This window comes from Trichomycterus rosablanca, chromosome 13 (assembly GCF_030014385.1).
Source record: "Trichomycterus rosablanca isolate fTriRos1 chromosome 13, fTriRos1.hap1, whole genome shotgun sequence".
Taxonomy (NCBI): Eukaryota; Metazoa; Chordata; class Actinopteri; order Siluriformes; family Trichomycteridae; genus Trichomycterus; species Trichomycterus rosablanca.
The window spans coordinates 15,664,992-15,680,600 of NC_086000.1; the positions used below are offsets into that span (position 1 = coordinate 15,664,992).

General features: G+C 41.3%; 1 protein-coding gene across 5 annotated transcripts in view; it reads left to right on the plus strand.

The window, feature by feature from the left end:
• mta1 (metastasis associated 1) overlaps window positions 1-14,593 on the plus strand; it is an 85,720-nt gene extending 71,127 nt beyond the window's left edge. For 2 of the 5 annotated variants that reach the window (XM_063006973.1, XM_063006974.1), the window contains 10 exons: window positions 69-257; window positions 2,613-2,687; window positions 2,777-2,835; window positions 2,915-3,108; window positions 3,201-3,349; window positions 4,495-4,684; window positions 10,357-10,446; window positions 11,944-12,096; window positions 13,564-13,719; window positions 13,863-14,593. In XM_063006973.1, the coding sequence (XP_062863043.1) occupies window positions 69-257; window positions 2,613-2,687; window positions 2,777-2,835; window positions 2,915-3,108; window positions 3,201-3,349; window positions 4,495-4,684; window positions 10,357-10,446; window positions 11,944-12,096; window positions 13,564-13,676 (1,212 nt within the window). In that variant the 3' untranslated portion in view covers window positions 13,677-13,719; window positions 13,863-14,593. Of the gene's footprint in view, window positions 1-68; window positions 258-2,612; window positions 2,688-2,776; window positions 2,836-2,914; window positions 3,109-3,200; window positions 3,350-4,494; window positions 4,693-5,150; window positions 5,248-10,356; window positions 10,447-11,943; window positions 12,097-13,563; window positions 13,720-13,862 lie in introns of those variants that run through there. The other 3 variants (XM_063006976.1, XM_063006975.1, XM_063006977.1) reach the window with 3 other exon arrangements.
• The last annotated feature ends 1,016 nt before the right edge of the window (window positions 14,594-15,609 follow it).

Sequence of the window (15,609 nt, forward strand, 5' to 3'; positions counted from 1 at the left end):
AATCTTTAGTAAATATTTATATCATTGTATATTCAGAGTGTGTGTTCTGTCTGTGTTTTGTTTGCTAGTTTCATGCCATGGACACATTGCACAAGAACGGATATGACATGACACGGGCCATCGCTGCTCTGGTGCCGCAGGGCGGCCCTGTGCTCTGCCGAGACGAGATGGAGGAGTGGAGCGCGTCAGAGGCTAACCTCTTCGAGGAGGCCCTTGAGAAATACGGCAAAGACTTCACTGACATTCAGCAAGACTTTGTGAGTAGTCAGTCTTACAAATGGAGGGATTAAGAGGGTAAACATACACCGATCAGCCATAACATTAAAACCACCTCTTTGTTTCTACACTCACTATGTTATCAGCTCCACTTATCATATAGGAGCACTTTGTAGTTCTACAATTACTGACTGTAGTCTATCTGTTTCTCTGCATGCTTTGTTAGCCCCCTTTCATGCTGTTCTTCAATGGTCAGGACCCCCACAGGACCACTACAGAGCAGGTATTATTTGGGTGGTGGATCATTCTCAGTACTGCAGTGACACTGACATGGTGGTGGTGTGTTAGTGTGTGTTGTGCTGGTATGAGTGGATAAGACACAGCAGCGCTGCTGGAGCTTTTAAACACCTCACTGTCACTGATGGACTGAGAATAGTCCACCAACCAAATATATCCAGCCAACAGCACCCCATGGGCAGCGTCCCGTGACCACTGATGAAGGTCTAGAAGATGACCAACTCAAACAGCAGCAATAGATGAGCGATCGTCTCTGACTTTACATCTACAAGGTGGACCAACCAGGTAGGAGTGTCTAAGTGAGTGGACAGTGAGTGGACACGGTATTTAAAAACTCCAGCAGCGCTGCTGTGTCTGATCCACTCATACCAGCACAACACACACCAACACACCACCACCATGTCATTGTCACTGCAGTGCTGAGAATGATCCACCACCCAAATAATACCTGCTCTGTGGTGGCCCTGTGGGGGTCCTGACCATTGAAGAACAGGGTGAAAGCAGGCAGAGGTAGTCTATATTTCTTCCCAGTCTATTCATATCCAGTTTCTCTTGATTGCGACCTTTCTCCTGCTGTCTAACCCTGGTGCCTTAATGTCGCCTGGAAACACTGGGCACAAGGCAAAAAACACTCTGCACAGAGTGCCAGGCCAAGCTTTTTCATGGCACACCACATTCAGTTATTTGTTTTTCCAGAGTACCTCTATGAAAACATGCATACATAGAGAACATGCAAAAACTCCTCACAGACAGCAAACAGAGTTATTATCTGAGCCCTGATTCTCATGAGCCTGCTGCTGTGCAGTAGCTGATTTCCATCTCTGCCACTTTTTCTCCAGAGTATTGTAGCATTAGTTTTCCTTGTAGGTACTGCTTTTGCAGTGTATTGTGTACATGGTTAACTCTGCCATCTGCTGGTGGTTTGCTGTACTTGCTGCAGTGTAAGACATGGATCGAACCCCAACCAGCCTTGAAGGCCACCCATGAAAGACACACGGACTGGAGAGTGGAGATTATTTTGTGCTTCTGATTTGTTTGCTCTGTTTCTCATTTGCTGTGTTATTTAGCCACATATTTGTCTGTAGGTAAGGTAGTCTGGGTATTTTCAGTGACCTTATAAGATTATTACAATTACAATTCCAGTCTGTTACCTCTTAATACTGTTTGAATTCCTGCAGTGTTTTATTTGGATGTTACCTGGTCCCTATACTGAGAAAATAATTTTAAATATAAAAAAGCATAGCCAAATATGTTGTGTCTACAATAATAAACACACAAAAAAAACCCTCATTGAACACATTGACTTTTAAAGTCTAGGATGGAAAAATATAGTGAAGAGGACCAAAAATGTATTTGTACCTTGTATTTGAACAAAATATATCTGTATCTACAAGCATGTACAAATGTTTAAAAATGGAAGTGATTGGCAGCAAAGCTGTTGTTGGCATTTATCTAGATGTTTACAGTCTTTAATTAGTTTTTACAGCATTGTAATTTGATTTTGACCTATTTCGACCTATTCTTTATGACAAACCATTTTTATTTCCCTCACAAGCCACACAAGCACTTTTATCAACATTTTTAAAAGACAGATTTTATTATTTAATAGTTGATTTATTATTATTATTAAATATGTTGGCAGTATGTTGTTGTCTTGTTTAATTAATATCTTTATCTGATTCCCAAATGTAGTTTTAGATCTAGCCAAAATGTAATTACCCAGTTTTGTTTTCAGAGAAGCAGCTCTGCCTCATAATTCTCCCACCACCGTACTGCACTGAATTTTTTTTTCTTTTCATACTAGGGGCTGCCACAGCAGATTATTCTGGTTCACATACCTGAATTGGCATTATGCTGGATGCCACAACCCTCTTTATTTTTCCGGGCTCGGGACCGGCATTGAGAGCACACTGACAAGTAAACCTCCCAGTGGCTAGGCTGTTTGGCCAGCTGTAAAGCATGGTGGGTGAAGCATCATGAATTAATTCTCATGGCTAGGCTTGTGTCAGGGCTCTGCAGTGTAGAAACGGTAACAGCAGAAATCAGAACATTCATGTTGCATTCATGTTACTAGCAATTATAAATGATGTGTGTTTCAGCTTCCCTGGAAGTCCCTGACCAGCATAATTGAGTATTACTACATGTGGAAAACCACAGACAGATACGTTCAGCAGGTATAATTGTCTTTCAGAACATCTCTTTAGCATCTGGTGGAACAGTAAAATTATCAGCTGATTTACTCATTTTTAAATAATTTTTTCAGAAAAGGTTAAAAGCAGCAGAAGCAGAAAGCAAGCTAAAGCAGGTCTACATCCCTAACTAGTAAGTAACGTTTAAGATTAGATTTAATTGTGATTAATCATAATCCAACCTTCATTGTGACCTCCTACTCTGTATGCAGTAACAAGCCCAATCCAAACCAGCTTGGAGTGAACAATGTAAAACCAGGGCTGGTGAACGGTGCGGCAGCAGCAGCAGCAACAGCAGCAGCAACAGCAGCAGCAGCAGCAGCAGCAGCAGCAGCCGCAGCCGCAGCATTGCCGGGGGCAACCAGTCAACCTGCAGTACTGGGCCGAGCCTGCGAGAGCTGCTACAGTCAGTCTTTTTTGACACTCTAAAATCTGACTTTTGGTAATGCTTGCACTTTTTATTCTTGATCGGTGTGTTTTTTCCATTCCTATACATAGCCACTAGCTCATATCAGTGGTATTCATGGGGACCTTCTAACATGCAGTGCAGGCTGTGTGCCTCCTGCTGGACCTACTGGAAAAAATATGGCGGACTGAAAATGCCCACAAGACTGGATGGAGAGCGACCTGGACCCAACCGCAACATGGTATGCTTAAAGTAAACATATAGTCATAGCAATTGCTTTCATAACCTTCCACAATTTTCATTTGATTTCATAACAACGATTTCTGTTGTTATGTGTGTGCGTATTCGTGGGTAACCTACATTTCAGAAAATGCACATATTATAATGTCTGTAACATTTGTAGCCAGGAATCAGGCTGATCAAGCTGATGTCTCATCCAAACCCCAGTCTGAATGGTTGCACTTTTACTCCTGCGTGCACCACCCTTGTGCTGGCCAACTTCTACACACGTGCAGCTGGTGCCCTGGTGGTAGTGGGCTAGTGTATTAGACCACTGCACTGACATGTCTTTTAATCTTCTATTAAGCTGCCTCCGTGAATGTGATGCTGATGCAAAAAAAAAAAAATATACAGATACAATAAAAAGTCTATGGTGTACAAATCACTTACTTCTTGTAGTTCATAGAGCCTGACAATACACAAAGGTATAATAAACAGCCCCTCTTTGTGGTTTGAGTTAAGATAGCTTAGTTATGAGTGTACAGCGCAGGCTTTGCATTTGCATTAAACAGGGATGCATATAAGCTGTTGTAGAGCTCTGTGCTTACATATGCAAACATATTGATGTTGTAATAGACTGTTGGGCCGGTGTATTTGACATGATTATCTGCCCACTGTGGAGTGTCCGAGTTCATGATTGGCCGTGTTTGAGGGAGGGAAGTGCTGCGATATGCGATCTCCATGATTGGTCCAGGCAGCTTGGTGGGGAGGGACCTGGTGGAACCTAGTGTGGCTCTCCGTACATGATACGGCTCTGTGTGTGAACCTAACATTGGAAGGTGATAAGAAGAGGCCACAGACTGAACACGTATTGTGATTCGGCTCATCTCGATCATATTGGGAGTTGTGCAAGTGGCAACAGAGTAAACTGACTAGATTGGGAAATCAAAGTTAAAAAATCCAGAAAAAAATGTATTCATAATGCTTACTTTAGTCCTGATTTGACTAAATTGAATTGAGTCTTCAGGTGTTTGGCTCCTAGACCAGACAGTAGGAGTTGGTATTACAGTCAAGACTCGGTGTGTGTGGGCGGATACCTGCAGTTTTATTTTCTCATTTTATACATGCATATATTGTCACTCACTATAACCTCTGTGTGGTTGGTAGAGTTCTCATGGTGTACCCGCAAGACACAGTGGGAGTCCGAAGTTTGCAGTGAAGACCAAGCAAGCGTTCTACCTGCAGACCACTCAGCTGACGCGGATGGCTCGGCGTGTCTGCCAAGACCTGCTCAGATCTCGTTACCTGGCCCGACACCCTTACATACCGGTCAACACAGCAGCCATCAAAGCAGAGTGTGAGTAACGTGTCATTACTGTTCTATTATCTAGATCAGGGGTGTCAAACTCATTTTCACCGAGGGCCACATCAGAATTATGGTGGCCCTCAAAGGGCCGATTGTAACGTATCCTGCTGTGATTGCAGTCTGTTGTTTTTCTTAGAGGCTGAATTCTGCATTTATATTGTTTTCCTTTACCACAGACACAGCCTCATAACACAGACGCACCGGTTTCCCTTCCTGAAGCACAAACTTGTTTTCACTTTCATTACATTTTCTCCTTCTGCTTAATTTTCTTACTTATCTTCTTGTACATTTTGGGATTATGTGTAAATATTTCTTAACATCATCTACTGGTGGGATGTGTCACTTTGCAGGTCACAAAATCAGCATGCATTTTGAGAGATGCAGTTAATGTAGGATTTTACAGTGTATTTTAAGACAATTGTTCTGCCCTCACTAATAGTTTATCCCCCTTTCTCAGCTAGACAGACAGACAGACAGACAGACAGCTCTATTCAGAATACAGTTGGTTTTATTTGCTTCCCAGCTGTGTGATACACTGTGTGCACCAGGATGAGGTAAAACTACAAACAATAAAAACAATAAAGAACTTAATACAGTACAAGCACACGGCTGTAATTCAGTGTTACATCTGGTACAATATGAGATTTAACCAAACGTAAAATAGCGCTAACAAGTTAGCATTTTGTGTAAAGATACTAATTGCTATAGTAACGGTAACAATTGTATTTAATTACGGTGAATTTGTAACTAAAACGCTGTGATATACTCACTAAACATTTACTAACAACTGAGAATATAAACGCCACTACCTACAGACGATGCTTCTGTATTATATTGCAAGATAATTATTTATATTTATTATTATTGTTTACATTACTGACTACGCTACCCCGCGTTCTTCAGCCGTAAAAGTCACATGGCTTCTCAGCGAAGGTCAACGTTAGTTGCCATGAGTACGATGTAAACAGTTGCCGCTTTTAAAGGCACAGGTGTCCCGTTAAATTATAAGTGCGTCTCTGTAACGACTCGAACCATCACAACAATCGTACGGTCGTTTAAGCTCTCGCGGGCCACATAAAATGACGTGGCGGGCCTTGAGTTTGACACCCCTGATCTAGATGTTCTGAGACTACCACTCACCCCGTCCATGGCCTGTTCAACCAGAGCCCTGACGACCAGTTGCCATCTACACAGTACTTTTACAGGGCTGTTTAAAAGTATTTGTCCCCTTCCTGATTTTGTATATACACCAATCAGGTATATATGATTAATTTCAGAGCCTGAGTAGAACATCAAATCAAATCAAATCAAGGTTTATTTGTCACATACATACAATCATACACAGTACAACTGGCAGTGAAATGCTTTTGTGACTGCTCAGCCACAGTAATTACAAAAACTACAATAGTCAAAATATACAGTGTATCACAAAAGTGAGTACACCCCTCACATTTCTGCAAATATTTCATTATATCTTTTCATGGGACAACACTATAGACATGAAACTTGGATATAATTTAGAGTAGTCAGTGTACAACTTGTATAGCAGTGTAGATTTACTGTCTTCTGAAAATAACTCAACACACAGCCATTAATGTCTAAATGGCTGGCAACATAAGTGAGTACACCCCACAGTGAACATGTCCAAATTGTGCCCAAATGTGTCGTTGTCCCTCCCTGGTGTCATGTGTCAAGGTCCCAGGTGTAAATGGGGAGCAGGGCTGTTAAATTTGGTGTTTTGGGTACAATTCTCTCATACTGGCCACTGGACATTCAACATGGCACCTCATAGCAAAGAACTCTCTGAGGATGTGAGAAATAGAATTGTTGCTCTCCACAAACATGGCCTGGGCTATAAGAAGATTGCTAACACCCTGAAACTGAGCTACAGCATGGTGGCCAAGGTCATACAGCGGTTTTCCAGGACAGGTTCCACTCGGAACAGGCTTCGCCAGGGTCGACCAAAGAAGTTGAGTCCACGTGTTCGGCGTCATATCCAGAGGTTGGCTTTAAAAAATAGACACATGAGTGCTGCCAGCATTGCTGCAGAGGTTGAAGACGTGGGAGGTCAGCCTGTCAGTGCTCAGACCATACGCCGCACACTGCATCAACTCGGTCTGCATGGTCGTCATCCCAGGAAAGGAAGCTGACGCACAAGAAAGCCCGCAAACAGTTTGCTGAAGACAAGCAGTCCAAGAACATGGATTACTGGAATGCCCTGTGGTCTGACGAGACCAAGATAAACTTGTTTGGCTCAGATGGTGTCCAGCATGTGTGGCGGCGCCCTGGTGAGAAGTACCAAGACAACTGTATCTTGCCTACAGTCAAGCATGGTGGTGGTAGCATCATGGTCTTGGGCTGCATGAGTGTTGCTGGCACTGGGGAGCTGCAGTTCATTGAGGGAAACATGAATTCCAACATGTACTGTGACATTCTGAAACAGAGCATGATCCCCTCCCTTCGAAAATTGGGCCTCATGGCAGTTTTCCAACAGGATAACGACCCCAAACACAACCTCCAAGATGACAACTGCCTTGCTGAGGAAGCTGAAGGTAAAGGTGATGGACTAAACCCAATTGAGCACCTGTGGCGCATCCTCAAGTGGAAGGTGGAGGAGTTCAAGGTGTCTAACATCCACCAGCTCCGTGATGTCATCATGGAGGAGTGGAAGAGGATTCCAGTAGCAACCTGTGCAGCTCTGGTGAATTCCATGCCCAGGAGGGTTAAGGCAGTGCTGGATAATAATGGTGGTCACACAAAATATTGACACTTTGGGCACAATTTGGACATGTTCACTGTGGGGTGTACTCACTTATGTTGTGTGTTGAGTTATTTTCAGAAGACAGTAAATCTACACTGCTATACAAGTTGTACACTGACTACGCTAAGTTATATCCAAGTTTTATTTCTATAGTGTTGTCCCATGAAAAGATATAATAAAATATTTGCAGAAATGTGAGGGTTGTACTCACTTTTGTGATACACTGTATATTATACAAAAAAATATAGAAATGTTTTTGAATGTAAAGTATAGGGAAAAAAATTAGAAAAATTAAAAAATATAATTTAAAAAGAGCAATTTAAAGTGAACAAGTGTGTAAAGTGACAAGTAGTGCAGAAACTGTGCAACATAATGCTATACAGATGTGATTACTATACACAAATACAAATCTGTATATGTTTGTATACACGCAAATCTGTATATGCATATACACACACACACACACATATATATAAACTGTATACATGCATATACTTATATACACATACATACAGTATGTGTAAACATAAAAAGGTAAAAATGTTTGTATTCTAATTCATCCCCCACACTCCCAGTTTGGTCATGCTGAATTCCAGTAACCTCTACTGCATGCACCACACATTTGCTGACTGAGGAGGGCCAGAGACTAGCACACGCTTTCTCCAGCATGTGCAACATCACTGACAGCTTCTTGTTCCTTGGCCAGCAGTTTGTTCGGAGTCGTTTATCACATACAAAGGATCACACTATGCACTCAGTGTTTGTACTCCACCAGACATTAGAAGTCACTGTTGCAGCACCAAGGATTTGATTCCTCATCCAGCCAGTCATTTATGACACAGATAGTTGTGTATGTTGAGTAATCCATGGGTGGCATGGTGGCTCGGTGGGTAGCAGTCACCTCACAGCAAGAAGGTCCTGGGTTCGATTCCCAGGTGAAGCGTTCCGGGTCCTTTCTGTGTGGAGTTTGCATGTTCTTCCCGTGTCTGCGTGTTTTTCCTCCAGGAGCTCCGGTTTCCTCCGACAGTCCAAAGACATGCAAGTGAGGTGAATTGGAGATACAGAATTGTCTGTGTTTGACAATAAAGACTTAAACTGAATTTTGTGTAACCAGTAACTACAGTACCTGTCCTGTCATGAAAGTAACCAAAGTGTGTAAAACATGACGTTAAAATCTTAATAAATATATGTTGAGTAATCCACTCAGATTCGATCACCAGTGTATTGTCACACCATCACTTTACCACCACTATTTGTAAACATCGGAATGAAGTTCTTATTTTGGAATGCTGTGGTGACCATATACCAGATGTAAGGTGACCCACGGCTTTTTAAAAAGTCCCACTTTCATCAGTTAACAGAATGCTTGGGGCTGTATAATTTCACTTCTCATAAAAACAATAATAAAAAGCAAGCCCTACAGTTCCTTTTTTGTGACTTCCTGAACATGCTCTTGAATTAATTTTGGCAGGCTGCCTACGTTTCGTTCACATCTGTTATGAGTTTGCTTGTTAACGTTGATTACAGTGGCTCTCACTGGTTGCTGGTTTATTGTTACATTTTTCTTCCATTGTCATGTGACCTGTACTATACCTAAGGAACCACGTGTACAGGGGTGGACTGTATGAGTGGGGCAACCAGTGCAGACCATTGAATGGTGAAACAGTATTGATACAGGAGTGAGCTAATACTAGGGCCATGTGTAAAACCAACAAAATAACTACAATTTGCGATGCAAACTGAAAATTGTCTTTTTGTTGCTACTGATATTATCAGTTACTGTGAAGTATTAGCTCTCAGCGTCTAGTGGAGAATGCCTTTACAGCCTCAACTACACCTTCTGAGAAGCCTTTATAGTTAGGGGTGCACATAACATTTTTGGTCTGGTTCTCAAAGGAGCACCTGAAGTTGCTTGGTGCTCACCTTGTACAATGCATGAATATCCTACAAGTGCTCATCATCACTTCCCTCCTGACTGCTCTCCTCACTTTCTTCCTCTCCTTCAAACATGGTGGATGATGATGACGGCTTCTTTCTCCCTGGTTGAGCCTGCGATGAGCTGTTTGCATCCACAGGTCAACAGCTGGCTTTGGGTCAAAAGTCTCTGTTGTCATCTGAGACAAGTGAATGTGCATCAGGCATAAAATGCGTTGTTTATGTCCACAAGATTGGGATTTTCACAGCATACTTTGCACCACATTTATGTGCGGTCATCATCTGTTTGAAGCCACGCTACCTGCTGCAGCCATCTTTCCGCGAATACTCGTTTTTTACCTTCAGGTTCAGTCGGGCGTTTCTTTGAAGGTGGTGGAATGCCAAAGTAATTACTTAACGTAGCTTGTTTCTTGGACATGTTGATGGACTGATGGAAATCCAGTAAGATAATAAACTAGTTATAATGTAAACTAACTACTGGCTATGTGAGCTAACCGTGTAACCGTGACCCCAAAGCTCGAAACATTTTGGTACGCAAATGCGCTTCTTGTTGTAATGCATGCTGCGCATCGTTAATTTTGACCACGCATGCGCACCTGCGCACCACTTATGTGCGTCCCTGTTTATAGTAGTAGAAGTGCAATTGAAATGGTTCTGATAGTCCTGGATTTGTGTGTGTATGACATTATACCGCAGGGTACCGTGCAGTTGAAAAGGAGCTCATGTGTGTATGCCTGTGATGTATCAAATTTAATTAAGAATGTAAACCATTTGTGTGTTACATGCAGGAGGGGTCACATACTTTTGTAGCTGGCACTGTACAGTTATGCAGATGCAGTACATTTTCAGTGTAATTTTTCTGTGTTGTATGATATTAAAATAACGTCTGTTAACAGAAGTTGTTGCTTCTTATGTTCTGTTCTTGTTCTGTTTAGCTGCTATTTCATAATATATTTGTTCTGTGTAGGTGCTGTGCGGCTGCCAGACACGTCCAAAAAGCTCGTATCTTTAAAGCAAGCTATCCGAAAGCCTCTGGAGTCTGTGGTTAGATATCTGGGTATGTGAAGAGGTGAAATCTGCACTGCATTACATGGACTGAAATAATGTCATCATAAAAGAAAAAATATTGAGTTTGCAAGTCAATCAGTAGGAAAAATACATTTTATGGTGCTGTTTCCAGAAGTTTGTTTTATTTCATTTTCCTCAACCGCTTTATCCTGGTCTGGGTCACAGTGGGCCTGGCTCTTTTGGGAAGCACTAGGAGCAAAGCAGTAATACTTTTGACAAGGTGCAAATCATCTCATTGTTTCAGCATTGATTATATATTGTAGACATAAACAAATTTTGAGTTTGATGCTTGCAACACACTTAAAAGTGGGACGAGGCTAAAAAGTGAATATTTCTAGAATTTAAGTTTGATACACCATTTTGATACATCCCAGAATAAGCAGAATTGGTAACAGGTGAGGGTATCATATTTTATCCTGGGTATAAAAGGACGATCCACTACAGAGGTTTACAACCAACTAGACTGTTAACAAAGGTGCAGAAGCCAGTACCTCGTGGTGAGGGGGTGCATCAGCTGAAGTCTTGTATCAAGCAAAAAATCCACTTGCAGAACTGAAACAGTGTCTGCAGCTCCCAAACTATTTAAAAGTGTAATTAGATGATGTAAAACAGTGGTAAAGTTCCCTCTGTACCAAAAGTGTGTTGCAGACGTCAAATTGTAAATGCTTATACTTACAAAATACACTGAAGTGATCAGTAAAAACATTAAAAATTTTCAAGATAACTAACACATGTCCTCATTAACAAAGCAATACTTTGTTACTTAATCATCTTGGTTCAGTTGATATAAACTTTTGTAATAAGGAAATAATTAATCCTTATTGCTTATATTTTCATTTCATTTTTATCAATCGCTTTATCCTGGTCAGGGTTGCAGCAGGCCTGGTGTCACTGAAAACACTTGATACAAGTAAGGAAACCCCCGGGAAAGTGCACCAATGCATTGCAGGGCTTCCATCCAGACAAATTTAATCATGTCAGGCCGGCAGATTTGAACCCGCATCTCAGCGGTGATGGGCTAGCGTAATAGATTGCTGTGCCATCTGAGTTAATGTTAATTAAATATATAAATATAATTACAACTGTAACATAATATATAAATATAGATATATATATAGAGCACTTAATTTTCTCTTTGCTCATCGAACTGTGAATGTAAGCTGCGGTTACATGTGGTTAGCTTTTAAATACAATGAAATTAGTGCTTGGCTTAGTAAAAGAGCCATTAGCAACAATGGAATGTGTTTCATTTTGTGATTGTTACAGTTTATGAGTGCAGGGAAATGCAGACTGTTTCTTGTGTAACTGATGCTCATGTGTGTTTAATTTCTGCTGCTCAATGTTTTTCAAATTGAAATACGTACGCCCAGTTAGTTCCAATAAAAGCACTAAAATGAATTGAGAAATCAGACTTCTATTTTAATTTAATGCAAACTTTATAACCTGACTGTTTTCTATACCCTCATCCTGTGTGTTCTTATTGTAGAAGCCCATCCATGCCCTCCTAAACCAGAGCCCCCACGAGGAGCCTCCATCTCAACAGCCAGCCTGACTCCCATCAAGTCCTCCCCCATCCTAAACAACGGCTCGCCCACCATTCTAGGCAAACGCACCTACGAGCAGCATAATGGTCTTGACGGTAAGAAAGATTATTGATGGATTTTCATCCATTAGTTTCGGAAATATTTTAACAAATTTATGAAGAGTCAGCAACAGAAAATGCAAATTCAGCTTCTTTTGTATAGATCTGTGGTTTGAAAAAAATACAGCCCGATAGTAGACATTAAGAACCTGGCTGCAGGACACAACCTGACACACAAAATCACTTGAATGGACAAAGGTACAGAGCCTGAAATTTAGAAAATGCCCTAACTAACTGTGTCAGTATAATTAGTTTGTTAATCTACTAGTGGAAAGGTTATGGAACCATGTTATTTGTTTCCCTCCATTGTACGTGCAATCCTACTCATCACAGCGGCTAAACTGAGCCTTAAGCACAGTTTCCTTCCAATTTTTGTGGTATTTTACTCACAAATGTTTGTCGTGTTGCCATATTATACCAATTTTAATGTGAAAGGGTGTAAGAATTAATATTCATTCATTTATACCACCACTTTTTCCTGGTAAGGGTTGATCAGATCCGCTGTATATATAAATGGGAGCAACTGAAAGAAAAAAAATGGGGCGGCACGGTGGCTCTGTGGGTAGCACTGTCACCTCACAGAAAGAAGGTCTTGGGTTCGATCCCCAGGTACAGTGGTCCAAATCCTTTCTGTGTGGAGTTTGCATGTTCTCCCCCATGTCTGCATGGGTTTCTTCCGGGAGCTCCGGTTCCTTCCCAGTCTAAAGACATGCAAGTGAGGTGAACTGGAGATACAAAATTGCCCATGACTGTTTGACATTGAACTTGTGAACTGATGAATCTTGTGTAACCAGTAATTATCTGTCCTGTCATGAATGTAACCAAAGTGTGTAAAACATGACGTTAAAATCCTAATAAATAAATAAATAATGCTAGGAATGACCTAAATGATGTGACATTGTGTCCTTACTCACTGGCTCCCTCTTTCTTACTTTTTCCCACTCTCACTCTCTTGCTGTCCACCGCTGCTATGAATAGCTGACAGTGTCGTCATGGTAACAGATCAGCAGTGACTGGGATGGATATGCTGAGGAATTGAACCTAAAAGCTTAGCCAGTGACAGACAAACATGAAGGATTAAATCTAAGAAAACGTATATACACTGTTCAGCCTCAACAAGCACGTGTTGCACTGTTGTAAGGCACACTTGTGCCCAATCCTCATCGGATTCTGTTATGTCATGTCCCTATAAACTCTAGCCAAGGGTCTGGAAGGGAACCAATGTTCCGTGGTTACATAATTCCCGGGTGCGATTGGCACTATTTTTCTTGAAGCAGTCCTGCTTCCTTCTATTTCCTACTTTCTATTAGGTTCATTTTACTGTACATGCTAGGGCAATAATGGTAAAATGGTCTTAAATTTTTATATATTTATAAATATGTGATATGTATACAATGCATATATTTCTAATAAATTATACATACTAATTATACATACTATACTGTTTGTGCCTGTCTCTCTCAGGATCGAAAGCGAAGGTGCTGGCTTCTCAGTGGGACATTATGTCCAAGCGAATCCCAGAGCAAGGACGCCCCCCCTCTGCTATTCAGGACAATGAGGTTCATGAACTTGACTGACCCCCTCCTGTGGCTCTGCCTGCCATCCTAGCAGAGAGGACAGGTATATATTGATCTTAATTCAGCTTTCCTCGTCAAGCATGTTTTAATGTAATCATAATCCACAACATTTAAAATCGAGTGACTCGGTATATTGATGGTAGTGTTGATCTAGATGATAGACACATGTCTTTTTTTAACCTGCAGGTGATTGGGGAGCTACTTTTTTCCACTCTCAGCGATAAAAGGACCTAGAAGAGGATCATTACACTTTGTTGGAGCTGTTGGTTTTCAAGCTTTGGCCAATGATTGAACAGACTTGACTGTATAGGACTGCATTTAATAATTACCATATATTAATAATTGTTTATTGTTGTTATTATTACAAGTCCTGTTATTTTTTTAACCAAATGTAATCATTCATTTTTAGTTATATATATAAAAAACAAGTTGTTTCTTGACACGGCTTGCTTCAGAGCCCTGAGAGGGTTTAAACATGGACAGACAGTCTTATGGTTTCATTACTTTCATTCACTTGCTTAAAAAAAGATGACCATTAGTGTCCGTTCTACCTTTTGGATTCTGAAAATTTTTGTTTTGATTATTGACATTCTTTGGTCCGTCCAACCCTAACCATGCAGACAGTTAACTTATTGAGGCAGATAATGAAATGAGCTCTTTTTCTACTTTTTTCCACAAGTATTGCATCTTTGCTTCTATTGTGTAATTAAAAAGTCGTTTCTCTTTTGTGAATATGTAAATGAACCCATTAGGGAGGTATTATTGTACAGTGGTGCATTTTGGGCCTCCACTGTTTATCAATGCTTGTTATAAGGGATTTGCCATGTACAGCATATTCTTTTTGTAAGGAAACTCTTGGAAGGTAAAAAAGAAAATGCTCCATAAATACAATGCACCTTCTTAAAAATGATACTGTATACATGTGTGTGCTGTGCAAATTATTTTTTCCACATTTAAGCACATCCTGCCCGGAACAGCACTCTAAATGAGCACTCGGCACTGTAAATAATTTTCACCCGGTGATACACGATACATTGAAGTTTACGCCACAATTTGCAATTAAATATTGATGCCTCAGGAGAGCATGCATCAATAGAAATAATCACTTCATGTCCATGACGTCGTCGTAAAGCATAGTGTTGTTACCAGGTTCTCTTCAGGGGTTCTGCTGTCTTTTGATCTTATAATGCTGGTTAGAAATCTGTTTCATACAGGCAATCTGCACTTTATGTACACTTCAAAACAAACACATCATAAGGTTCTTCAAAACTCTATTTATTGAGAATTTCAAAAACAAACTACATTACTTTTCTACATAGTTACCTTCCGTTGCATTTTTCTAGCATCATACCAACGTTTTTTTTCCTCCCCTTTTTCTCCCCCTTTAGCGCGTCCAATTGCATCGTGCTTCCTCTCCGCCTATGCCGATCCCTGCTCTGACCGAGGAGATGGAAGCTAACCCACGCCCCCTCCGACACGTGGGCAGCAAGCCGTATGCATCTTATCACCCACACATTGACGAGTGTTGTGCCACCTAGCGTTGTGTACGAAGAGACACACCCTAGGAGCGCTCTTTCCTCATCTCTGTGTAGGCGCCTCTGATCAGCCAGCAGAGGACGTAACTGCACCATTCTGACCCATATCCGGCTTAGTCCTGCCCATCTGAACAACAGGCCAATCGCTGTTCATGTGACCGCTCAGCCAGCAAGACAGAGCTGAGATTCGATACGATGTATTTGAGATCCCAGCTCTGGTTGCAGCGTATGTTTTTACCGCTGCGCCACCTGAGCGGGCCCGCATCATACCAACTTTTTAATGCCATCAGCAAATAATCAGCACGTAGCCACTGATGCACCGCTGCTTTCATATCATTATCACATGAAAATGATCTTCCCCAGTCCAAAAAGGCGGAAATCAGATGGCGCTAAATCCG